General features: G+C 35.9%; 1 protein-coding gene across 4 annotated transcripts in view; it reads right to left on the bottom strand.

Moving 5' to 3' along the window:
- WASHC4 (WASH complex subunit 4) overlaps nt 1-26,643 on the bottom strand; it is a 52,180-nt gene extending 25,537 nt beyond the window's left edge. For 2 of the 4 annotated variants that reach the window (XM_016223177.2, XM_016223178.2), the window contains exons 1-15: nt 26,544-26,643; nt 23,620-23,759; nt 22,704-22,757; nt 22,545-22,610; nt 21,739-21,784; nt 21,213-21,280; nt 18,279-18,361; nt 15,810-15,852; nt 15,254-15,357; nt 14,388-14,508; nt 12,815-12,938; nt 12,577-12,704; nt 11,637-11,797; nt 5,813-5,939; nt 1,485-1,610 (exon numbers count right to left, since the gene is read on the bottom strand). In XM_016223177.2, coding sequence (XP_016078663.2) covers nt 1,485-1,610; nt 5,813-5,939; nt 11,637-11,797; nt 12,577-12,704; nt 12,815-12,938; nt 14,388-14,508; nt 15,254-15,357; nt 15,810-15,852; nt 18,279-18,361; nt 21,213-21,280; nt 21,739-21,784; nt 22,545-22,610; nt 22,704-22,757; nt 23,620-23,759; nt 26,544-26,604 — 1,452 coding nt within the window. In that variant the 5' untranslated portion in view covers nt 26,605-26,643. Of the gene's footprint in view, nt 1-1,484; nt 1,611-5,812; nt 5,940-11,636; nt 11,798-12,576; nt 12,705-12,814; nt 12,939-14,387; nt 14,509-15,253; nt 15,370-15,809; nt 16,660-18,278; nt 18,362-21,212; nt 21,281-21,738; nt 21,785-22,544; nt 22,611-22,703; nt 22,758-23,619; nt 23,760-26,543 lie in introns of those variants that run through there. The other 2 variants (XM_016223179.2, XM_016223181.2) reach the window with 2 other exon arrangements.
- Nucleotides 26,644-27,625: the final 982 nt, after the last annotated feature.

Below are 27,625 nucleotides of genomic sequence, written 5' to 3'. Positions count from 1 at the left end.
TGATTAACAATCAGGAAAATACACATTAAAAATCATAATCAAAACCATTTATATCCACTAATTTGCCAAAAATAAATAAGTCTAATAATACCAACGTTGGCCAGCTGGGGAACAATGGGAAGTCTAACATATTGTAGGAGGTATGTAAACTGATATAACTACTTGGGAAAACAATTTGGCATCTTGAAAAGTAGAACATGTAAATAGCAATCCACTCTATATAATACCTCAGAAAAACTGGCACAAGTACACCGAAAGACATACAAGAATGGCAATATTGTTTATAATAGCAAAAATTGGAAACCCAAAAATTCATCCACAGCAAGGCTGCACAGCAATGAGAAAGAGGGAAGTACTGCTCTTCATCCCAACGTGGATAAGTTCAAATACAAAATCTGAGTTTAAAAAAAGGTTAATCAAAGAACACATGAAGTATTACTCCATTAATATAAACTTCAAAAACATATATAACTAAACAATGAATGGTTATAGATTCAACCTTATGTGGTAAACTAAAAAGAAAAACAAGGGAATGATGAGCATAAAATTCAGGGCAATGGTTTCCTGAGGGGGCAGGATAAGATGCAACCAGGAAGGGACAACACAGGGGGCTTTGAAAATACAGGTAATATTCTATGTCTTAATTGGGATGGTGGGTTTTTGAGTGTTTATTTTTAATTATGCTGATCTGTTTGATATGTATCTATACATGCATATACACACAAATATGTATATACACACATCTGTATTTGTATTTCTTAAAAATTAAGTATAGCTAATTACATATCATAAAGAAAAAAGGCTAGAAATCCAAAGGCACAATCTCAAAAAGAAAAAATAATAATCTATTTCCTAAGCAAATCTAAAGGCTATTACTAGAAATTTATTAGCAACTCTTAATTCCAATTTTTTTAAAAGGTTAAGTAGGCTCTCCTGCTTAAAGGGGCTTTTTTATTTATTTACATAGAATATGCTAAGAAATATTTTACCATATTCCCAGAAGTATACTCTGGTTCTTAATTTATTTGACCACCCCAACAAGTATCCTACTATTCAAATCACAAGCACTTTCTCTAAACTACAAAACAAATAGCCTCATGTTGACTATCCTCATGCGCATTTGAACACTACAAAATAACGGGTAATGCTACATGGGTATTATTTTTTTAACTCATACAAGCTTAAAACTGCCACAAGTAAATCTTTACTAATACTTAGGCTAAGCTTTTCATTTGCCTTCTTTTCTGTCTCATTACATGTTAACTTTTAATACAGTTTCAATGTATTGGCCATTCATAGAATGTTAATCATAAATTTCTTTCAATGGCTAGTTCCTTTATCCAACTGAGAGATAAGTACACTTTCCCATAATTTTTTATTCTCATATAATCAGAAAGTCAAACCTTACAGGATCAGGATCATCGTAATTTAAGCCTGGGTCATTTCTAAATTATAATGGCAAGGTAAAATAATCTGAAACCTACCTTGAGAAGTTCAACAAGCCTGCATAATGCCTTAACTGAGGTTTTGGTCATTGGCTTTTGCATGGACATGTAGAGATTCATTGTGGTTTTAATAATGGTACTAATACTATATGCATATAAAAAGCCCTATAAAAAATAAAATATTGATTATTATCACAAGAAAATACTTCATTTCTTTATGACTTCAATCTCTATGTAATATTTATTCTTCAACTTACCAATAACTAGTATTTTTAAAGTTTATTTTAAAGTCACCTCTTATGATTCTGAAATACTCTTCCTCACACAATGTTATACATTAAGTTTCAAAGCAGCCCTTAAACATTTTTTTAATGTCACATACCAGAAGTTTAATAGTGTTGAAATTATAGTGTGTAATCAGTTAAAAAATCCTTACATTAAAAAAAAAACCTTCAGAAAAATTATTTGGATGTCAGGAAGATACCTATTCATCTGTATCTCATCTGCCAAGCAAGAAGATAAAGGCTCTTACCTGCCTGCAGCTTAAGACAAGGCATGAGGACTTTAAGGAACTATGAATTTAAAATGAGGGTAAAGAGAGCTGCTCTCTGCCAATACAGAAATACAAAAGTATTTCTCAGTGCCAAGCCGATTTCCCCTTTCCTTTCTAGGCCAATACCCACAGTCCACCTGCTACCATGTTCCCTGCCTATGCCGGCGCTAATCAGGCTTTCTCTCCTTTCAGCCCAATAAGAACAGATTCTCTTCTACTCTTCTATACATGAAGGAAGCACATGGGTCTTGTGAAGGTTTAAAAAAATTTAGTGCTAATAAACCCAGGGAGACAGTAGGGAATGAGAAAACAAAACAAAAAATATTACTTCTCAAGTATTTTTTTCATTTAGACCCAATAAGGACCAAAAAAGATACACTTTCAGGTTAAAAATGAACCTAAACTATACTACTGTGAATATATCCAAGGAGCTGGGGCTGAAGCTACATGCCAGTGATTCTCAACCTGTCTCCTGCCCTACCATATGTGAGACATCAAGTAGTCTCCCACCCGTAACAGCGGCTCACTAAAGGACTGCCACTCAATGTGGAGTGGAGTTTCTCTGAACCAGTAATAGCTCTGTGGTAAGAAGACGTGCTGAATTAAGAGAATTAGAAATGAGAGGCTGGCATCCTAAGAAAGCTGGCAATAATACCAAAGCTTGGGGTATTCATGCAGGAAAGAGGCACAATCTTACCTTGTCAGTTACAGGACTATAAGACACCAAACTCTATCCTAGTGCAACACTGGGAAAGGTTAAAGAGCAGAAACAAGGAACAGCAAAAGCGTAACTCTAAGGCAGCGGAAAACGGAGGGCTTACTTTTTGCGGGGAGGAGGAGACAGAATTTACAGGCTGATGTCATACCATTCTCAGATAAATGATCAATAATTTGTGAAGGATATATATATAAAGAATGTATAGTATTCTGAAAGTCTAAGTGGGGAGGAGGGGCAAGTCTAGGGTCTGTTTCTGTTAACAGTAGAATAAATAATTTGGACCAACTTTCCCACTGACAACAACTAGAAAATCTGGGCAAAACATTTTTTTTAATTTCTTGGAAGGCACTAAAGCTTTCAAGAGAATAAGGAAATGTAAGACCAAGATCTGGGAGAAGACAGAAAGTGAGAGAACTGAGCTTGGCATTTGAGGCTGCTCTCCCTTAGAGCAGCAATTTTCAACCGGTGAGCCGCAAGAATTTTTAAACATACAATACCTGACTACTTAGTTAGGGACACTGACCTCTTTTCCCTTAGACTGTCTAAGAAAAAAATGACAACAGCCAACATAATAGTCATCCAGTGTGAATGAATCAAAATTATACCTTTTTTTATCAGATCAGCAAAAAATATATTTTTTGGTATGCCGCAGAATTCTAGTAATTAGTTTGTGTGCGCCATGAGATGAAAAAGGTTGAAAATCACTGCCTTAGAGGCATCTGCCCATTCCAAAAGAGGAAAATAAACAAAGGAGCCAAGCACGTCTTTGAAAGAGGAATTCAGGGCCCATAAGGAGGGGAGAGGGTCCCAGTAAACCACTAGGCTCTGGGTTAGGATCCTGAAAAACTACCCCCTAAAAGGTAGTAGTGAACTAGAAAAAACAGCCATCATACAATTTAAGTCCCACTTCAAATCATCTCAATGCATGACTGGGTTGAGATGACTTATGTGACTAGTTGTCTTAGACTAGATGTGTACCAGAAGAAAGATAACTCCTCTCTGGAGGAATAAAAACATTATCCAGATCCTCAAATTATATCTAGGGTGTTTCATATATAATGTGTAACACTAGAAAATAACCAGGCATACAAATATATGACTAATCCAAAAGAAACAACTAACAGAAATATCCAGATGATGAAATTATTAGATAGGAGCTTCAAAATAATTATGCGAAATATGTTGAAGGAAATAAGATAAAATTATTTCAGAAGAGAACTGGAAACTACACAAAAAAGAAACAAACTGAAAAGTAAAATAATTAAAATTAAGAACTCAGTAGATGGGCTTAATAGCAAAATAGGCATAGCTGGAAAAAAAATTAGAACAAAAAGAGAAAGAACAGAAAAGTACTTGAAGAATTAATGGCTAAGAATTTTCCACAAATTCCAGAAGCTCCACAAATCCTAAGCAGCACAAACACAGAGAAAACCACACCTAGATGCATTAAAGTAATACTGCTAAAAACCAAAAGGCAAATCTTACAAGCAATTAAAGAAAGACATATATTGAAAAAGCAACAAAACTGAAAGATGACTTCTCAAAAGAAAAAAGGAACCCAGAAGACAATAAAATGGAATCTTTAAAAGCTAAGGGGTGGGGGTGCAGGGAGAGACCCTACCAACCTAGAATTCTATATGTAGCAAAACTACTTTCAAAAACGAAGTTAAAGTTAAGGCCTTCAGACAAAAAACTGTGATAACTCATCAATAGAACGTCATTTTAAATGGAATACTAACAGGTATTCCATAAATAGAAGAATAAAGAGACTCAAGAAGGAAGAAAAGCAACAGAATGGGTAAAAAGGTGGGTAAATCTAAATGACCAGCGATATAAAAACAATAACAGCAGCAATAATAATACCTTGTCAGGTTTAAAATAAGCAGAGAAAATACAGAGCAGCAGCACAGTGAGAAGGGGATAAAGAGAATTAAAGTGGTTTAAGATCCTTACACTGTAAAGTGGCAAAACTACTAATTTATGTTGGAGTTAAATGAGTAAATCGTGCATCTTAAAATCTCTACAGTGACTACTAAAAAAAACAACAGTATTCAAATTCAAAAGACAGCAAAAAAATCAAAGAAAAGGGACCTAGAACAAGTGAGACAAATAGAAAGCAACTAGTCAGGTGGTAGTTTTAAATCCAAATACATCAGTAATAGTAACATACACAGAAAAAATAAAGATGATCAGATTGGGGGAAAATGTATACCACTTATAAAAGACACACATTAAATATCAGGAGCCAAAGAGGTTGCATGTAAAAGGATCAAAAAGACACACCATGTAGACTTTGACTAAAAGAAAACAGGTATAGCTATGTTATAACCACACAAAACAAACCTACAACTAGAGAACACAGGGAGCATTTCATAATTCAACTCACCAGGAAGATAATACAATTCCCAATGTAATGCACTTACTTAGTATCAAAATATATAAAACAAAAACTGACAGAGCTACAAGGATAAATGGAGAAATCCACAATAACAGTGGGGGAGTCTAACCCAAATCTCTCGGTAACTGACAGACTATGCAGACAAAAATCATTAACAAACATGACCTACTGACATATGCAGAACACTAGACCAAACAAATACAAATTACACATTCTTCTCAAGTGTCCATGAAATGTGTACTAAAGCTGTCATAGGCTGGGCCATAATGCAAATCTCAACAAATTTCAAAATACTGAAATTATTATTGCTAAAATCAATAACCGAAAGATAAATAGGAAATCCTCATATATTTAGAAAATAATAAATCTCTTTCCAAATAAGCCACAGATCAATAAAGAAATCACAAAATTTTTAAATATTTTGAACTAACGGGTAAGAGGAATACAACACATCAAAGCTCATGAATACAGAAAAAAGTCACACTTTGAAGAGAACAGATTTAAATCATATATTAGAAAATCTAAATAAATTACAAAAAATAAATAAGTTACACAGCTCCAAGTGTAATCTAATCAATTTCAATTTTAAAAACAAAAACATACCCAATCCTTTCCAGTTTTTTTGACGTATAACTTCTGTACATTAGATTAACAAAGAAATAACACTCAACAAATTCTAAGTAAGAGGATGCAACTACCTGTATAAAAACGTTACATCTATTGGTGAGGTCTTCAGCGAATTTATCCACTCTCTGCTCCTTAGATAAGAGAGATTCCATTTTCATCATCCATGAGCTCACGAAGACGTAGTAAGACTGCACATCTCTAACAAAGGGAAATACTGGGGTTACTGAGCAAAGAAAAGAAAATTTATTCCATTTCTTTGTATTGGTTGGAATAAAACATTTCCTTGCAACAGCCATTTCATCTTTCTGATTTTCAAAATACAGATATCATATATACATATGTAATTTATTCACTCAACAAATACTTACTGAATGCCTATATAAACCAGACACTGTTTCTCAGTACTGAGAACAAAAATCAGCAGTAAAGAAAATAGACAAAAATCCCCACCCCCACAAAGTTTACATTCTAAAAGGGTGCATTGTATAATAAAGAAATCAGTAATTAAACTGTCTAAGATGTCATATGATATGTACTATGGAAAATATATATCAGGGTAAAGGGATTAGGGTCTAGGTTGGTACAATTTTAAATACAGTGATCAAAGAAGACTCATTGAAAAGGTGATTCTGAGCAAGACTTGAAGATGAATGGGTAATCCATGCAAATATATGAGAAAATTCTAGTGAAGTAACCAATGCAAAACATGTTAAAAACAGCACGCACATCTGGCACATTCAAGTAAAACAGAAAAAGTCAATGGAGCACAGAGAGCAGGGATGAAAACGGAAAAGGAAACCACAGAGGGACAGGGATGGGGGTTTGGGGGAGTAGGAAAAGTGCAGAGTGGGGAGGGCCTTGTAAAGAGTAAGGACTTCAGTGGAAACTCACTAAAGAATATGAGCTGAGTGACTTGATTTAACTTTGAAGAGGATCAATACATTGGCTGAAAGTCAGCTATAAAGGGAATGATGGTAAAAGCAGGAAAACCACTTAGGACACTAAAGTGATGACGCAGAAGGGATGACAGCCCGGCTGAGCGTGGCTCAGCGGTTGAGCATCGACTTAGGATCCAGGCGATTGGGGTTCGATTCCCAGTCAGGGCACATGCCCGGGTTGTGGGCTCAATCAATGACTCTCTCATCATTGATGTTTCTATCTCTCTCTCTCTCTCTCCTTTCCTCTCTCTGAAATCAATAAAGATATATTAAAAAAACAGAAAATAAATAAATAAATAAAAGGATGACAGCTTCAACCAGAATGGAAGAGTGGAAGTGATCAGAATCTGAATATAAAAGCCAGTATTTATTGAATGCTTACCATATGCCAGCCACTGTTCTAAGTACTTTACACAAATCAACTAGTTCAATCCTCACATTAACCTTATGAGGTAGGCATTACGATCTCCACTTTACAGTAGAGAAAACTGACACACAGACACTATGTGCCCCAGATCATATAACTAATATACAAGTCAAGATTCAACCCCAAATCTAGGAAGCTTTCCTATCCTGGAAAGACTTAATATAGTTATTTGCAGGCTAAATGCTAACATTCTACCAATGCATCTCAAATCACTCAAGACAGGAACTTTTAGCCCACATGCTGCTTAAACTATATATTTTTACTTTAAAAACTCATTGTGCAAAGAATGGATAATTCCCTTTGTGGGATCTGACTTTACCAACTCGTTTTTAAAAACATCTACAGTTAGATAAGGTAGAGAAATGTCCCATTACTTCTGGTCACAAACAGCTAAAGGATAGTACTTCAGGGCAAGAGCCTTCCTCTCTGAAATCAATAAAAAAAAAAGAGACCCACTTAAGATGAGAATCCCACAGAGGTCATTGGCTAGCCACACTGCCAAGCAATCTGATATCTCAAGAACTCAGTCTGGCCCGGCTGGGGGTGGCTCAGCGGTTGAGTGTAGACCTAGGATCCAGGCAATCGGGGTTTGATTCCCGGTCAGGGCACATGCCCGGGTTGTGGGCTCGACCCCCAATCGGGGGCGTGCAGGAAGCAGCCGATCAATGACTCTCTCATCATTGATGTTTCTATCTCTCACTCTCCCTCTCCTTTCCTCTTTCTGAAATCAATAAAGATATATTTTTTAAAAAAACAACAAAAAAACAACTCTGAAGAGGGATTACATCAAAATTTACAATAAATGTGTTTTAAGGTCAAGCCTTACCACCAAATCTGAGAAAAAAATTTTTCCACTGAGCCAGGATTCCATTAGACAAAAGGTACTAATATTGTACTCTTGGCTTCACCTAGAATGGTGCTACAGTGTATTATTTGACTTGTGGGTGACTCAATTTAAAAGTCTGGAACACACAGAAAGAGCAGGGTCCTAAGGTAATGCCTCCACTTTTTAAAAAATATATATATCTTTATTGATTTCAGAGAGAGGGAGGGAGACAGAAACATCAATGATGAGAGAGTTATTGATCGGCTGCCTCCTGCACGAACCCCCACTGGGGATCAAGCCCCCAACCTGGACATGTGCCCAGACCGGGAATCGAACCTCGATCTCCTGGATCCTAGGTCAATGCTCAACCACTGAACCACGCTGGCCAGGCGTGTCTCCACTTTTGAGGAGGAGACTATGATCAGGACTCAGCAGGAATATAATGTACAGGAAGGACCAAAAAGGTTATGAGCAAGGACAGAAGGAAGGGGCCTAGACTATGGAGCCCTCCCTGACAGCAATCATGTCTATAACATCATGAAGAAGGCTAACACAGTCAAGAGTATTCACTCAGTTTTAGATCAGAGTATGCAGGATAAAGCAGAGGTCTGTCTGTCACTCTGCCCATCACCCATACATCCAGACACCAGATGATCTTTGTCTCCTCTAAGTATATACAAATGAAACTGCTTCAAGTTTTTAAAAGTAAGTTAACTGACAAAGGGAGTCCAAAAATGGCCACGGGTCCTGTCATATCGTCAGCTTCATTTCAAAGTACAAACAGGAAAAAAATCTCCTACCCTAATATAAAGCACTAAACAGTGTCAACACCTATAAGTCAACGGGGGGTTTGAAATGAAGGTTACTACCTCTATCCTCTAATGTCAGTATTCCCAGTGTCGAAATGGTTGTGAATGAAAAGCAAAATGCAGCAACCTACAAACCTTGAACCCCAGTCAAGAGGTGGCTGGCGCACTTAGCCAGTTGGGGTCTAGAGTATAGTGTGGGGCAGGGGCATGTCCCCAGATGCTTCTTCCTCATTTACATAATGAACTCTGGAGCATGACTGGGACAGCTCTTAGTCACCCTTTCAACTTTTTCTAAACTGTTAGACAAAGCTCATACTGATCACACCATTTCACCTCTCTTGGGTTTCGCTATTAGTGGAGTTTCTACAGCAGAATTGCAAGAATGGAAAAAACACTGCCCCCTTTAGCTCCATGGAGCTGTATAGTCACTGTGTATCTTTAAAATCAAAGAATTTAGAAACATAATATTTTATCACGTGGGGGTCTTTGAAAGTCAACTTATTCAATCTTCCACATACAAGACTCGCTTCCCACAGCACCTTGGACGTATGGTCATCTATACTCTGCCTATACAGGTCTAATGAAAGCTTACATTACCTCTCAGAGCAGCCTATACAACGCTACCTGCTGCAGGGCTCCAGAATAGGATGGGTATGGGTTTTGCATGCCTTCTCTGACACATACTTAGCTGTGTGGCCTGGCAAAGTTCATGTCTCTAAGCCTATTTCTTATCTAAAAATGGGATAAAAATAGTACTACTGAGTAGTTAACATCTTATGCTCTAGAGGTGGACTGCCAGGCTCTGCCACCTATTAGTTGTTTAAATTTGGACAAGTTTAACCATTCTACACTTTAGTTTTCTCATCTGTAAAATGGCAGTAACAGCCTGGCCAGGCATGGCTCAGAGGTTTAGCATCAACCTAGGAGATCACAGTTCGATTCCCAGTTGGGGTTCATGCAGGGTTGAGGGCTCAATCCCCAGTTGGGGGTGTGCAGGAGGCAGCCAATCAATGACTCTCTCATCATTGATGTTTCTCTCTCTCTCTCCTCCTTTCCTCTCTCTGAAATCAATAAAGATCTATTACAAAATAAGTAATTAAAATAAAATGGCAATAACAATCATATTTGCCACATATCATTTTCTGATGACTAAAGGAGATGATACATATGAAACTCATGGATCAGTCGCTGGCTTATCAAAAGTACTGGATGAATAATAGCATTTATTATTTCCCACCTAACACTGTTACAGGTTTTACATAAAACACTGTTTAAAGCCTTGAGTACAATGCCTGCTAAATATTTAAGAGCTCGATAATGTCAGCAGTTATTATTAATACGTCATTTTCATCTTTTGGTTCTAGTTCAATATTCTGAAGTCAGAGATCAAATGTTCCTTCCTTAACCTGAATGCCCCTCAAATACTTACAGATATCCACCACATCTTCCTCAGATTTCTTTTTTAAAAGCCAAACTATATAGACTCTTCAATGAGTCTTCAAAGGGCATGGTTCTCAGGTCTTCTGACATTCTGTTCAGCTTCATCTAGGGATACCGCAATTTGTGACCCTCTTAAAATCTGGCACCACCAAACACCAACTATGACCTGACCAATAAGAAATTGACGGAACTACCAATTCCCAGGGTCCAGATATCATAATTACTAGTTTCCATAACCTGGGTATAGTTATAAATATATTCTAAGTATGTATTGGCATTTTTAGCAATTGTATCACACTGTTAAAAGAACATTAAGCCTCTTATAACTAAAATACCCACATCTTTTTAAAATTACTGTACTAAACCTGGTCCCTGTTCCCCCATCTTACTCAATTCATCTCTTTAATCTAAACCCAAACTTAAGGTCTTTTTACCTTCCCAACTGTTTCACACAGTATTAGAGCTCTGAGATCTCTGCCATAAGTAGTCCTGCCTGAATTGAGCTGTCATTTTCCACTGACTTTAATCATGAATTAGAGAAGTGCTAAAAGATGCTTTAGAGGATCTCCTAAATTTGACCTACTCCTTTCCCTCCCCCATTGGGTAGCAGTGGCCCAATTCTCCCTAGACAGTCAAGATCAACAGAAGGTGGGTAAGTATCCCTATTATCCTTTAAACATGTCAGAAAGAAGCTGTGTCCAGCGCAGAGCCAGTGGCAGAGTCCTGTGTACTTCACTTAAAATCTTCGCCCACGTTATGTGAGTTTAGCACTGTACTCAAGAAAGTGCAGTAAATTTAACTGTTGATGCTAGGTGATGAGAACACTGAAGCACTTTATATTTTCTCTATTTTGTGTATATCTGAAAATTTACAAAATAAGTTAAACAAAAAAATAAGATAAATATCAGAAAAAACAAAGTTAAAAGCATTCTTTTAGGGAAGACTAAGGTACCAGGGATAATTATTTTTCCCTTTAAACCTTTAATTTTTAATTTTTTAAATATGTACATACATTACTTTCATAAAAATGAAGGAGTGTATCGAATTAAAGTCAACTCCTCCAAAAATCATCACTGAATCATGACAATGTTTTCATGTCATCAAATGACATCTGCTGTAGACTTCATCACTTTAAACAAAACTATTTCATGCATTTAATAAAAAGTATGTGTACTTGTATGTGTGCATATATATGTACATGTGTATATACATGTATATCTGTATATACATATATATCTCCAGAAAGTATAATTTACCTAAATCTTAAATTGAGTTTAAGCCTAAAAGCAAAACAAAAAAAAACTCCTAGAAAATAAATCTCCTAGAGACCGCCCAACCTTTTCTCTGTATGTTTGATTTTATAATTCATATACTTTACATATATTTAGATTCAGTATAAGATTTAAAAATAAAAAATATCTAAATATTTTCATTACGGGTACCTATTAAACCTACTTGGTAAGTGACTGAGCTTTCTGCTGTAGGAAAGTATCTCTGTGTATTTTAATGGCTTGAAGACTTTTTCTGTCTAGAAGTTTGGCAGCTGCTGGTATTTTCTGGATCAAAAAATTATCAGGAAACCAAATAATATTAGCAGTTAGAGTGATGGCTGGTACCTGAAATAGTAAACATAAGGGGAAACAAATCATTAAATGCAGGCTAAACAATAAGTTATTTAATAGTTCTATAACACACAATAGAAGACTATTTCAAGAAAAATTAACCATGAAAAACACTCATTAATATATTATGAGACAGATTATCCTACTGTGGCACAGAGTTATGGCATTCCTATAGCTGGTACAGAGCATGACGAGAATTTTATTCTGCCTAAATGTTAAACAATATACACACACTCATGAATTTTAAGATGAATAAATATATGCAAAAAAGCAAACAGAAATTCTCGTGACCTTCACTTTCACTCTGTATTAGTGAAAAAATAAAACATAAATGCCCACGATGGCTGGGTTCTCATGGCCACGTATCACCTGATTCTTCACACAAACTAGAGTTTCAATCTTTCAATCAGGTGCCACACCATGGAAACAGCAAAGACATAGGAAAAAATGTAATTTTTGACTCAATAATGAGAATGAGTGGCAACAAAGGGGGAGAAAGGAAAAAAGTAGTAATAGGACGTTAATGTATAGGAAAAAACCTGGAAAACAACCACTAGTATGTATTTATATTAAGTGGAATTATAAGGCATTTTCATTTACTATGTTACTTATTTCTGGAATGCTTGTGTTTTTTAAATGAATATATTTTTGTAATTACTATTATAAAAATTACTGTTTTTGTAAGCAGAAACAGAATACATTTTAAAATATCCACTTTTAGCCAAACTTTTTCATCTACTCAAACTGAAGAAGTAAAAGTTTCAAGTTCTTACCTTCTTACAAATGTCCAACAAAGATTTATAAAACTTTTTATCAATAGTTCGAAAAATTTGAAAGTGTAGCACAAAGAGCCCACAAGTTCCAACGTACTTGTCTCTCTGGTCAATTTCAGAAGGCTCTCCTTATAAAATGACAACGTAAGAGAAAAACAGAACAACTATATTTAAAATTCTACTTTCGAAAAAAATGCAAACTTTATAAACAAAAACCAAAAAATGCACTTTACATTACCAAGTCTGGCTTCTACATTTGCAAAAATTGAGCGAATGCTATGTGCAAATTCTTCTGCAAAAGTGCTATTTTTTGACACAGATACTCCTCCATTGAGAGAATCAAACTGCTGCTCTATACAAGCCTAGAGAGGAAACATTTAAAGAGAAAGTTAGACTCTCAATAAGCTATTAAACAGATTTAAATACACTGTGTGATAAACAGCTACATTCATCATTTTAATTTTACTAACACTGAAGTTCAGGTTTTTACCAGAGATCTAAATCCTTTTGAATAAAAAATTCACATGTACTTACAAATCTGAGTACCAATTATGTGACATAAAACTGAACCAAAAATCTATACTTCAATATGAAGAGATACACTGTGTTGTATAAAAGATAAATCTGATGAAGCACTGGAAAACATGTTTTATTATTTACTTTGCACTTTTAAAAAGAGTTTATTTTTTCTGTTTACAATTACTTTCCTAGCACTTTATTATAGCATGTGTAGAAACGTCTCCTGGAAAAAGAATCAATGACCAAAAAAATTACCTTCTGAATCTAAATGGATTAAAAGTTAAATTGATATAGCCCGGCTGGCATGGCTCAGTAGTTGAGAATCGACCCATGAATCAGGAGATCACAATTCAATTCTGGGTCAGGGCACATGCCCAGGTTTTGGGCTTGATCCACGGTAGGGGACCGTGCAGGAGGCAACAGATCAATGACACTCTCTCATCATTGATGTTTCTCTCTCTCTTCCCCCCACCCGCTCTCTGAAATCAGTTTTTTGTTGTTTTTTTTTTTAAGTTAAACTGATATAAACAAGAGTTGGGATGAATCTGTTAAAATTGGGGTCATGTGAAATATAAATTAAAAGTAACCTTGAAGCAGATATTACATGAAATATAATGTAATTTCCAGTACACACTACCCAAAGCATTGCTGTTAAACAGAACTTTCTGTGATGACAGAAATGTTCTACATCTGTTATTATGGCTGGCCACAAACTATCTCTGGCTGTTTTTCCTCCTAGCCTATTGAAATTATTAACATGTAACACATGTAAGTCTAAGGTATACCGATCAATGACTGATCAGTGTGATGATTAAATTACAAGTGGCTATTAAGTACTTGAAATGTCAGTGTGGCAGAGGAAATGAATTTTCATTTTAGTTAATTTAAGTTTAAATAGCTGTATGTGGTTTAGAAGCTACCTGGACTATGAAAATCATATTTTCTGAACCTCAGAAGAATTAAATAGACTTTTAAAAGGTAGTCTTACAAACCTAAATTTAGAGGCAAACACCACAATACTTAACACAACTGCTTAGATGTTAATCTTTGAATAGCTTTATCCTTTTACATACTTAAAAAAGAACCCTCACTCCAAATACAACTAGTACACTAACTCTGTTTGCTACTAGATATTGAAATAATTACATTTTAGTACACTAACAATGCTTTAAGACAAAGCACTTTTAAAGAAAAACATATTCAACAGTATGCTATAGAAGTATCCTACTGTAATTCTGAACTAGGTCAACTAATATAAGCCCATTTATTCTACTATCATACAGCTCTCATACCTGAAATATCATTCCATCAAGCAACTGTCCTTCTAGCTTCAGCAAGAACTTTTCAAATGGCTTTAGTTTTTCTTCCTGAATTCCAAATTTTGAAGGATTGTGATGAACAGATTTCAGTAACCTTGTGGAAGATCAGAAAAAAGACCATAAATTTGCCTGGTAAATGTTTTAATTAAAATTTTTCCCAGAAATCAAAATTTTGTATTTCCTGTGTAGCTCTACACATTTGAAAATCTGAACCAAAAAATCCTAATACATTTAATTTTGTAATCATGTTTTATATCATTTTAAATTCAGATACCTGATGCTCTCTAGATACCATTTAGTAAATATTTAACATTGAATTAAATAAAATGCCTTGACTTAAAAAAGTATTGGAGTATACAATGAAATAAAACCAAATTCAGGAAAAGCAACTGTCACTTGAATAGAATCCAAGGAAAAAATAAATCTGAGTCCTAAGGTAGTCAAGACTTAAGATGTTTGCCCTGGCTGGTGCGGATCAGTTTGCTGAGCATTGTCCCATGCACCAAAAGGTTGCCAGGTTGATTCCCAGTCAGGGCACGTGCCAGGGTTGCTGGTTCAGTCCCTGATCAGGGTTTGTGTCAGAGGCAACCAACTGATGTTTCTCTCTCTTCCTCTCTAAAATCAATAAAAACATATTTAAAAAAAAAGAAAGACTCAGGATGCTTTATACAAGTATATGATACTCTCAAATCCATCTAAAATTAAAGAATGGTCATTATCTTCATAAAAACATCTGACGTGAGATCCTTCTAAATATGTATCTCCAGGTCTTTTACAGATCTGTACTATTTATTTGTTTACTTTTTACTAATACAAAAAGAATATTTTAATTGGCTCACCTTTTGTACATAGTCCAGTGGTCTTTTAACGTGATATGATTATCAATAATTTCATCCAGGGTAAGCAAAACTGTTAGCAGCTCTCCCAAATGCTCATACATAGTCTGTCAAAAAACCTTTAATTACCATTTAATCACTAGTTAGAAGTTAAGCTTCATGTGGATTTTTAAAGTTAAACACATTTTAGCTAATTACTGAATTAGTTAAAGCAGTAGATAAATCAGTTTATTAAGCTACAGGTGAAACTACTGATCATCAGATGGAATAATTAGCTTTAAATAGAGAAACACTTTGCCCAATACTTCATCTCTAATTGTGATACTGCAGATTTATTTCTCTCAAAATGTTCCACTTGAAGAATGTGCATTGGCCACTACCGGGGAAAGCTATGAGTTACACTGACGGTGGGTCAGTAATGCCTCATGGGCTTCGGGAGTGAAAGGGGACAAGTTCCAACACCCTTAAGAGTCCTGCTATAACTGTACTCCCGGGTCACACAAACTCCAAAGCAATACAGTAAAAACTCATTTTCCAGATCAAGTTAAATTACTTTTACCTGAAAATGAACTCCAGTTGTCTCTATAATTTTGGGTGCACCCCTGTAATAAAATAACACCCAAGTTAAAATAATACGCTTTTTATTTTAAGGAAAAACATAGCAGCAGGAGCTCTTGGGATCTTAATATGAATTTATCTTTATTTAGGCTTTAGTCCATAAAACTTAAGAGATCCAAGAAATTATTACCTTTTGCACTTTCCCAAGAAGGGAACTAACTTATACATACAGAGTCTGGGCTACCCTTGCCTATACCCAACTCAGTGGGTGGGGACATGACAAAACATGGTCCATGTATAACCTCAGTCACTTAAACCTGAAGGACTAGCCAGGAGGGAGGGAAGGAGGGAGGGAGAGAAATAACTGATACTCATTTCTTTCTAAACTATTAGAATTTCCCAATTCCCAACTAGAATCCTTGTTATCCTACCCAAACTGGCATTTGGGAACTAACCTTCTCTTCGGTCAGCTTTATTTCCGAGCTGTCCTCCCTACCGAGAAGCAGTGACAACAACAAGGAATACACCAAAATCAAAAGCCCCAGGGTAGCTCAATCTTACTTTCTAGAGACTCAATTTACTCAACAGTAAACAATTTAAAATAGTACTTATAGCCCTGATTGGTGCGGCTCCGTTGGTTGGGCGTCACACCGAAAGGTTGCTGGTTCAAGTCCCAGTCAGGGCACATGCCCGGGTTGTGGGCTCCATCCCCTGTAGGGGGTGCTCAGGAGGCAGCCAACTGATGTCTCACTCTCATATCGACGTTTCTCTCTCTTTCTCCCTCTCCCTCCCTCTCTCTAAAAATCAATAAAAAAATCTTAAAAAGAAATAGTACTTATATATCAAAGCGCATATATTCTACAAGATAGAATGTTTTAAAATTAAACACAGAATCAAATAAATTTCTTCTTTCTTGGGCAGGGGTGTGGTGCTGAGGAGTTACACACCAGGTACTGCAGGGGTTGGGAGAGCTATGCACTATTCCCTTGTGCGATGAGGAGTTTCAATGAAAGGACAGAACATAAATACCTGGCTGAGGGGAAAACATGAGAATGAGAAACAGTTAACACTATCTTCCAGTTTATTAAAGAGTTAGGATGTAGCACGGTATGTAAAAACAACAATGAATGTATTAGTAAACAAAAGAACAGTACCTAAATAGCTTTGGAATCTTGGCAAGTAATTCCTCTAAGCCTGTTATCTCTTCTCATAACTGAGAATCCCTAGTCATATACCTAACAAAGTTATGGTAAGATTTAATTAAGTACAGTCATGGGCTACATAAGCACAGTGATACAGTCTGAGAAATGCATCATTAGGCAACTCAGTCATTGTGCAGACATCATAGGGTGCACTTACACAACCCTAGATGGTATAGCCTACTATACACTTATTCTATATGATATAGCCTATTTCTCTGTGGGGGAGAAAAACAATTTTCCCTCTACTCTCTGGGCTCTTGGCTATGACATCCCTATAATAAAAGACAGATTTTATTTTAGTACAGGGAGGGAGAAACTCTTACAAATGGAGATTTCTCTTATAAATGTAAATGTCTTTTGCAAAAATTAACTTATACTTGGTTTTCAGAGCTTCTCCCAAGTTGTTTTTTAAAATTAATGAGCCTAAAATAACCCTTATGCCAAACAGACATATTTTAGGGGTGACAAATTCTGTTCCCCTACAGCCCCTAGGCTACAACCTAGGATGCTACTGTACTGAATACTATAGGCAACTGTAAGACAATGGTAAATATTTGTGTAATACATTGTACTATGATGTTGTTATGGGTACAACGCCACTAGGTGATAGGAATTTTTCAGCTCCATTTTAATTTTATGGGACCCACCATCATATATGTGGTCCATCAATAACCAAAATGTCATTATGCAGCATATAACTATAGTACATGGGGAAAATTTTAAGTGTAAACTATTAATCATACAAAATAAATACTTTATATAATAACAATGGTGAGTATTTTATGAAAGTTTAATCATTTTTCTTGATTTAGGGCAGTGGTCCCCAAACTTGGAAGATTAGAATTAGTCACAAAATTTTTTCATATAGATTCCCTAACCCCACTCCCAAAGACTCTGTAGTTAACGAAAAGTCTCGTGTGATTCTAATGAGTCTGGGAACCTCAACGTAAAGGAGGAAAGGAATAAAAAAACATGGTATGTTAGCCTTTTCCTGTATAATCAAATTTCTTTATGATTATTCTGTCCACATTCTCATTCAGACAGATATGGGTTCATTCGCCATGGTAGAAACTGTCTCTCATTAACCTATCATTTAATTAAACACATCAACTAGTATTTGAAATAGGATGAGTGTTCAAAGAACGCTGAATAAGTGAACAAAGGAATGAATGCGTGAACAAAAAACTATTTCAGGTAATTAGCTAGTTTTAGAAAAGCATTTCCTGTATCTCTATTATAAATGCAAAAATATTTCTAAAATCCATTACTTGTTACTGATATAGAGGGCAGCCAACTGATGGACTACATTCATCACCACTTCATAGCACCTCGTAACAAAACAAGACAGTTCCTGAAATGACAAGTTGGGTATATGTTACAAAGTTGCTTTTTAAATGTCACCATTTCTGACTGAATTTTAGGGTAACAATGTTAAAAAAACAAAATAGTTTTCCAATAAGAACTCCAGTTAACCTGCAGCCAACTTTAAGCATCCCTCGAGCAATCCATTTTTAACTCACCTCCTGCATCCCAAGGTCACTTCTACCTCTCTGACCCCACATTTCATTCATACTTCTATTTTAAGTCTTATGTTTTACACATGTAATTCCTGAATGACAGAGACTGTCTCATTCCTTCTTTGAATATCCACTGCCTAGCACAGTGGCTAACCTTCAACTCCTTCTCAATAAACTTCTGTCCTATCAAATGAACAAATGAATGAACATCTGAATGAATGAAGAGGTGCAAAAGCTGCCATTTTATAAAGAATGACAATGAGAGGAAGGGGTCTGGAGAATCACTCTGACATAATTTCAAATGTTTACCTTTAACCTTAGTTTTAAACAGCCTTGGCACACAGCAAGTGAAATACTAATCATCCCAAGAATACGTTTGTGATTAAATAATTAACTTGCATCTACCATGTCCCACACCTCCTAAAAATTGTTCAACAGTTCTCAACTTTTAAACCTATAGAAACAGTATGTATCCTAACATACTTAAAATGATTAAATCTACAGCTGTTCTAAATTTTACGCTCTATGAGGACAGGAATTTGTTGGTTTTGTGCACTGCTGTATCCCCAGCAGCAAGAATGGTTTGTAACATGTGCTACACTCATAAAACATTTGTTGAATATTTAAAAATGGAATTTTATGTAGCTATCGTTGGGATCCAAAAACAATTTAACATTTTTGAAAATGAAAATAATGCATTTCAATTTTACTTAAATAGCTCTAGTTTTACATTTCTTATTAAATTTCTAAAGGTTTAATAAAAGCAGAGAAAAGAACAGAAAATGCAGGACAAGCAGCACAAAATAAGCAAAAACAAGTCCAGATAATAGACTATAAAAAAAGAAATAAAATAAATTAGCCAATTAAAAGACTTTAAGATTGTATTCTAAAAAATCAAAATCCAGATACATATATGCAGTTTTAAAGAAACACAAATGGCCCTGGCCAGGTGGATCAGTTAGTTAGAGCATCGTCCCAATAAAGCCAAGGTTTCAGGTTTGATCCCTGGTCAAGGCACATAGAAGAATCAACCAATGAAGTATGAACAAGTGGAACAACAAATCCTTGTTTCTCTCTCTCTGCCTTCCTCTAAAATCAATCAATCAATAAAAATTTTAAAAATACACACACACAACTAAAACATAATGACACTGAAAGATTGAAAGAGTGAAGAGAGATAAATCCAGAAAACATTAACTCAAACAGCTGGGGCAGTGGTATTAATATCAGACAAAAAAGGCTGTTAGCATTATTACAGCTAATTACTATATATAATATTTATACAATTATATATTATATACATAATTATCATTATGTATAGCTTAGAGGGTCACCATATAATGATAAAAGATTCAATTTATCAAGAATTATTAACAATTCTAAACTTGTATGCACCAAATAAAATATCTTCAAAATAAGAAATGTGAAATTTGACAAAAATAGGGGGAGAAACTGACTCAATCACTGGGACCCTAGAAATTACATTTCTTAAACTCCTGCCAGGCAGGCTTCCTATTAGGCTCTGCCAACAGGTGGCACTAAAAGGAGACTAGAAGGCAGGAAAAAGACATCCTATTTCTTACGGTTTTTAATGACAAACCCAGGCAGAAGCAGTTCACCCCAGCAACGGCAGACTGCTCCAGCCTCCAGCTTCTTCCACCACTACAGAACCAACCTCATATTGCCCTCACAGAGGTACCAGCAACAGCTAGGCAGCACTAATCCCTAAACAGTGTAAGTGCTAATTCCAGGGAGCTTCTCCAAGCTCCCAGATTCTGGCAACCCCAATCTTTTCCCTTTTTCCCCCTAGATGTAAAGGTTGTCTCTGCTTCCTCTGAATTACCTTACTGTTCTTTTTTCTTTCAGCCCTCCAACTCTTATGTAACCAACTATCTACATTAAATAACCTCTTTTGAAATACCTTGCATGAATTGCTTTCTGGACTGCACCCCAACTGACCCATACCATAACAGAGGATAATTTCAACAAAATGCTCTCAAATTAGGTCAAGTAGGCCAAAAAAAGTAGTAACGATATAAAAGATCTGAACAATATATTAGCATGCTTGAGTCAATGAAATAATCAAATCTTGTAACCAACAATCAGAAGGTTGGTGGAACTATTGGTATTATTACTTCATCTCCCAATTTTTGCTTTTGTCATATTGTACACACATTGCTCTTATGATGGAGAGGTGACAAATAGAAGCTACTTCATTCTTTTGAAAAAATTAAACCAAAAGACCTAGAATAACTAAGACTTTGCAGTGATAAAAAGCTTATCTAAATTGAAACATATGGCTAGAAGCATCAAGTGCAGTTGCTTTAAACATCTCAATATTGCTCATTTAACAGCTTAATCATCTCCAATAACAACTTTTCCTGACATAAATTATCTTTTCTTACCTAGTACAAAGTTTAAATTATTTTCAAAGGCCTAGTGACAAGTTGTCCATAAATAAAATTATATAAAAAAACTTATTTTGATCTCTATTTCTCTAAATATGCTATGAAAATCTTTTAGGAATTATGATCTCCTTAATTATAATCCAATGCCAACTAAGTGTCTTACCCTCACAGTACAAATTTTTACCATTTGAAGGTTTCAGAAATCTTTTTTTAATTATGTGTAATTCACTCAAACTTTTCAAAGAAAAACCTCAATTAAAAATTAAAAATCAGTTACCTGTAAGAATGAAATAAATCTCCCCATTTGAATTTGGCAATCACCTTCCACCATGCTAGAATCTGTGGCTTTAAAAGGCAATATGAAAAACTGTATTTCAATTGTTTTTATATAAACTCAATCAACATCAAAAAATAAAAATATTTTAATTAGTACATCTTCTAATCTGCATAGCATTAACAGAATTTTTACACTGAAGAGAAAAATGAGAAAATCGTTAATAACACAATTGAAAGTAACTATCTGTTTCACTATTTAATAAATTCAAGGAAAATTCTCATCTAGCTACAGTGCTTTGTAATTGATAAAAATATCACAAATAGACTAGAGAATTTGCTGCTGCTTCATCACTCAGGGGTTTTTTTCACCTGTTCACCAAACAAACCAACAAACCAACAAAAAATCTGAATGCTTATTTTCTCATACTAATACATTATGATAGTCCTAGAATTGTCTGCTAACTTTTTGTTCATTTAAATATCAAAAAAGGCATCACGACATTCCAATGTGAAGTTTTAAAACTTACCTCCTTCTCCATAAAACAAGAGACCATTATAAAATTTAGTTTCAGCCTGTTTAAAAAAAATTAAAATAATTTTACAAGTTGCTCTTTTGTTTTTAAGTTACTAGGCTCTCTTAGTTATCCGTATTTAATATTTAGCAGAGGACTACACCACTTAGACACAAATTCACTTAAATTCAAAAACTGCTTACAATTCAGCTAAATTCAATTTATCTTTAGAGTAACAAAAATATTACTGATAGTCAAAGTTATCTCTTGATTTCTTTAGCCTTTACTTTGTCTTATCAGACCACTCTAATTGTACCACACCCTACCATTAGTGCACGGAAGACTAACACAATGTAGATCAAAGCAAACATATAGTATCAAAAAGAGAAAAAAAGATGGAAGTTTACCAACTTCTTTCAGAGTTTTGATTGTTCATGGGCAAGGAAACACAAACTATTTTAAAAATTCAAAGCTTTTTAAAAAAAATCAGTTTTATCTAGAAAGCAAGTACATACGTCAGGTAACACAGACTTTGAAGGTATGCAGACCCAGACGCAAACTGTTACTACCAGTAAGATGTTAGGCAAGTGACACCTTCTTTAAACCTCAGTTTCCTCATCTATTTCTCACATACCTCCCTGGGTTTGTTATAAATATTCACAGAGTTAGCATGGTATTTGTTACATAATAAGTATGCCATCATTATTACTACTATTACTTTAAATAATTCATTCAACATTACATAAATATTCATGCACAATGTACACATATAAGCAATATTTGCTTTTAAATGATGTTTTTAATGTCTTAAGAATAATTACCTCATATTTTAATTTCTTGATTTCACAACAAAGTGCGGCATAAACTGTGATGACTTTGTTTAAGACCTAGTTTCATGAGTAAAAACATAAAAGAAGAAAGTAAATTATAGCAGATAGCTAAAGTATTTTTTTTTAATTCTTAGGTTTAGGTATCTGTACCTTGTTTTCAGTCTTTATGAGTTCCAACAGGGAAGACTGTTCATAAGGTAAAAGCTATATAAACAAGGAAAACAACATTTTTTAATTTGACAAGAATCACTGAAATCTTAAATACACAAATTAGTACTAACTCTATTTTATTTAAACTTGTGGTAGGCCTTATACTCAGCACTAGCACCATACCAGATAGGGAGTGACTACTAATGGGTACAGCTTTCTTTTGGGGGTGGTGAAAATGTTATAAAATTGGCTCTGGTGCTAGTTGCACAATTCTGTGAATACACTAAAAACCAAAGAATTGAATGATATGAAAACTATATCTCAAGAAAGCTGACTTAGGACAGTGTCTAGTACATAATAAATGCTCAATAAATGTTAGTTATTAAGTGGTAACAGGCTATAGTTTCAAAGATAAAACAAGGTCTGGAGTGGAAATAGAGCAGGAGTGACCTATTTTATACATTAAAAAATAACTCCCACATTAAGATTCTCTAAATAACATAAAGGGATTTTTTTAAAATGATGAAACTATTCTGTATCTTGAGTTACACGAGTATATATGTTTGGCAAAACTCACTGAAAAGTACATTTTAAATCTATGTGTTTCACTGTATATAAAATAACCCCACCCAAATATTCTATTACAACCCTCTTCGTTTTCTTGATTAAAAAAACAAAGAGTTGGAATTTGAGTCATTTTTGACACAAAAGGCTTTGAGTTTGTGTCATTTTTTAAAAAAACATACAAAAATACCCGTACGGCTTAGAGAAAAGGAAAGTAACAATTTTTCTCCATGTTTCTTTCAGTTCTCTAGATCCCAAATAACCTATGTTCCATTTTTAACAGTTATGTTTTCAAGATATAGTATGTCCGGAAAAATGTATGCATAAATAAAAAAATAAAACAAGATCAAACCTTTAATGCTATAGGATCAAGATTGAAATCCCAAACATCTCCAATTGAATCATCCAGTGCATCCTCAATTCTTCTCAGTTGAGATGTATACTCCTCAAGAAATTTCCCATAATTCTTAAGCTGAACTTCAGCATGAATTTCTAAATTTAAATTTTAAAACAGTGAGAAGTACAAAAATTACAGGACATTTACTTCAAATAATCTCACAGCAAAGTACACAGTAAGCAATTAAATGTATTATTCTGGAACATCTTAATTTATGGGAAACAGTTTCAAAGTTAAATAATAATTCAGCTTTCAATATTTTCCAGATAGATAAAATAACTGTAAAAGCAGGTTTTGCCATATACATATATATATATATATGTCATCTTAAAACCAGCTTTAGAGTATTATGAAAAAGTCACTATTTCATTTACCCTATAATCTAGGGCTATTGAACATAAAATAATTCCTTAGACAATTCAATGTCCTGATTTCTATGTTTTAGTCATAAACGTTTTTTGCCCCCCCCCAAAAAATTATGACCTGAATCAGATGAAAAATCTGCGTTGTCATACAACCAAAATTTAAAAGCATAATTCTTAATTCTATACATAGTAAACTGTTTTAAAATACACCTACATATTGTTTTTAAAATGTATTTAGACCTGCTTCATCATAATGAATATTATTCCTGTAATGTCCCAAACTTAACAAGATATTTTATTTTACTATCATAATAGAGTTGAAAAAGCCAGTAAAGAACACTAAGTACAGAACACTGGGTTGATATTTACAGAACTTACATACTAATAGATTCTACAGAGTCACTGGAATAAACTGAATAATAAAAGGTATACATCAATATTAATGAAATATTTCACCTTATACATAAGAATACATTACTATTACAAAGGCAGCAAATTCAACTCCAACTCAGATTTTTTATTAATGTGAATAACCTTATTCAATCTCTGTCTCCTAATAAAGGTAAAATTTGTCCCTCCTCAAATCAGCAATGCAAAGCAAACTCTAAGGTAACGTATTTTCTGATTCATAAAGATAAAGACCTAGCTCCCCATCCTCCCTTATTTTGCAACTAATGCACTGAATCAGGTGGATCGATTTAGTTCATTAATGTTCCTATCTTAATATAGCACTAACCTAGGCAATTCTGAAAACAATTACTCTACATGATTCAGAGTCCGAAAATTAATGAAAATCAGGCACAGAGATGAGAAGTCATTTCCCTACAGCTTAACTTAAAAACTGCTTGAGTCTCAAAATCCCAAGTACACGTCTAATTCTCAGTTACATGGAAAATTACCATAGCTATATTTAACCAGCTAACGAGTTCTTAACGACAAAACTACAAAACCATGCCAATAGATTACTTATTTAATCTGCTTGGGAGTTCACAAAGTAGCAGGCAACAGAAAACCTTGTTGGTAAAATAAGCAATAGCAAAATTAGTAAAAGTTAAAAAGATCTGAAATAAGAACTACATGGTGATTCTTCAGAGTGAAATTCCAAAAACCTCTTTACATGCTTATCTCTTTCAACAGACTGCATTCTTCGTTTTATCTTTGTATCACTAATACCTAGCATAGTGCCTGGTACATAGAAAATGTCTGCTGAGTAAATCTGATCCTCCTACTCTAAGATGAACCATTTTCAAACCCAGTAACAGATTTTTACTCCAATTTTTGAAGATGAAAGTAATGAATCCTTACACATAAGAATTCATTACTTACTCCAAAGGCAAAGTAGGGGACCTTTGCCCATAAAACTTCATGACAAGGTGCAGTAAGTAGAGAATCCTCTCTCTCCCCACAAAATTAAAGGATTTTGTTATTACCACTACAATTGTGTGTGTTTTTTCATGCTGCATGGAAGCTAATATTTTGTGGAATGTTTTATGAAAAACTGCACACCGTCCTGAGTTAAACTCAGGTTTTTTGAGAGTAATAATATGTAACTAGATCTAAGTTTGTAAAATTAAGCAAAATTTACATTCAATTTTTAAAAATTACATTCACCTTTTGGAAAAACTATTAAAGAACAAATTCACAAGTAGTATGTCTCAATATCACTATCACTTATGCAGATTAATGTCACCAAAGATAAGAAACATATTATCAATTTGTATTAATCTCAAGTAGAGTTTCACTGAAATAGTTAGCTTAGCTTCTAAATTTTGCCGCATGGGCTTGAATCTGTTAGTTTCTTTTGGCTGGACTTGCAAGTTAAATCAGACAATTCAATTTTATGAAGCAAATTTGAAGCAGATTTGCTGTAATTTGTGAAACCTTTCTGGCTGCAATGGAAACTGCAGGACATCACTTTTATCTTACTTAAAAAAAAAAAAAAAAGGCAGGGAAGAAAATAAATTAGCATTCACGTGTTTTTGTTTGTTTTTTTGGAGTTCTTTTTCCGCAATATTCTATGGTTATAAGAATGTAAAGGAAAAACCACTCAAACTTCCAAAAAGTTTGCTGAGGAGGAAAAAAGGAAAAACAGGAACCCGAAACAGGAACCCGAACGGCAGCCTCTTCTAGAAGTGAACGCTCTGAAGATCCGGCGAGAGCCCCGGCGTCCAGGGGCAGGGCCACTCCGCTCCCGGGGCTGCGGGGCCTCCCGGACCCGCCCCGCCCGCGTCCCAGCGCCGCAGAAAGTGGACGCCGCTCCCTCGTGTGCACCGCGGGTTTACCAGGAGAGCCGCCGCCCCGAACCCCAAGCTCTGACCCGGCCAGCCTGACCGGCCATTGCTGGGAACCCCCGACCCCGAAAGTAACGCTCGAGAGCGCTTTCCCCTCACACCCCAAGGGGCAGAGAGTGCCCCTAGTCGGAGGGCTGCGCAGCCACCGCGACACGGAGCCCTCCCGCAGGGGCGCCGCCAAGGCTGAGGCCTGCGCGGCAGCGTCCGCCCGCCGCTCTCTTACTCTGCGAGCCGTCGTCAACGCGGTCGAACTCCCAGTCCGGGGACAGCGTCTCCACCGCCATCACCGCGGCGCCTCCCTCGGTCACAGCACCCACCAGCCAGGATGGCTACGGCGGCCTCACGCCAGCGGCTGTCACAGCACGTGACTTCCGGCCCTGGCCCCGCCCCTGCTCGCGAGGGTCGGGTGGGCTTAAGGTCCCTGCCGGCCGCGGAGGCCTCTGGGAAAGCGAGTCCTCCGCGGTGATTGGGGGCGGCTGCCGTGGCGGCGGCGTCCCTCGCGGTGTCCTGTGTTTACTTGGGCCTCGCCACTGTTCACTTTTCGTCTCATGCCACACCGGTAATCTTCAATTCGCCTTCCTGTCTCCCGGCCATTTTTAATACCTGGGGAGTTGCTCCCTCAGTCTACCCGAGAAAGGGCAAAATTGATGGGCATGAGGGCCTCCCAGGAAGGCGTGGTCCTCTTGGAAGTCGCTGTCCAGGCGCTTCTTGCAAGAAGCCAGTATTTCCAAATCCCTCCCTGTCGGCGCCGTCAGAGACATGGCAGCTTTCCTCCTGCACGCCCTGTGCGATTGCTCTTGAGAAAAATCTGCTGTGCGAGAGGAGTCGCTTCACGAGCGCCCGAGCGAGGGATTTTACTGCCCGGCCTGCGCTGCATTCGCCCGCGCTCCACCCCTCGGCAAAAAGGCGGAGGCGGGGAGGGGGCGGAAACGCTGAGTAAGTGTATTTTTAAATGCTCGTACCTGCTACCTGGCTTTTCCGCAGCTAAGGATCTGTGTTACCCAGAAACTCTCTACTAATAACAATGTTCATGACTGCCTGGTTTTTAATACATACTGATGGGGAAAGATCTAAATGTCCATCAACAGGGAATAAGTACATCAAGTTTAATCACCCGTACTATGAAATACTGTACCAGATAGCTATTAAGAGAAATAAAATAGATTTATATAGGCATAAGGAAATGTTAATTGTTTCAACCAGTATTTAATCAGAATTTCCTCTGGTTGATATATCACAGTGACTAAAACCCTTCAAAGAGCTCAGTTGCCTGGTAAGGGAAATTATTAATATATTTTAACTTGG

The sequence above is a fragment of the Miniopterus natalensis genome, chromosome 2 (assembly GCF_054644295.1).
Source record: "Miniopterus natalensis isolate mMinNat1 chromosome 2, mMinNat1.hap1, whole genome shotgun sequence".
Taxonomy (NCBI): domain Eukaryota; kingdom Metazoa; phylum Chordata; class Mammalia; order Chiroptera; family Miniopteridae; genus Miniopterus; species Miniopterus natalensis.
The sequence above is the reverse complement of the archived record's forward strand: the minus strand, read 5'-3'. Positions and strand labels throughout refer to the sequence as shown.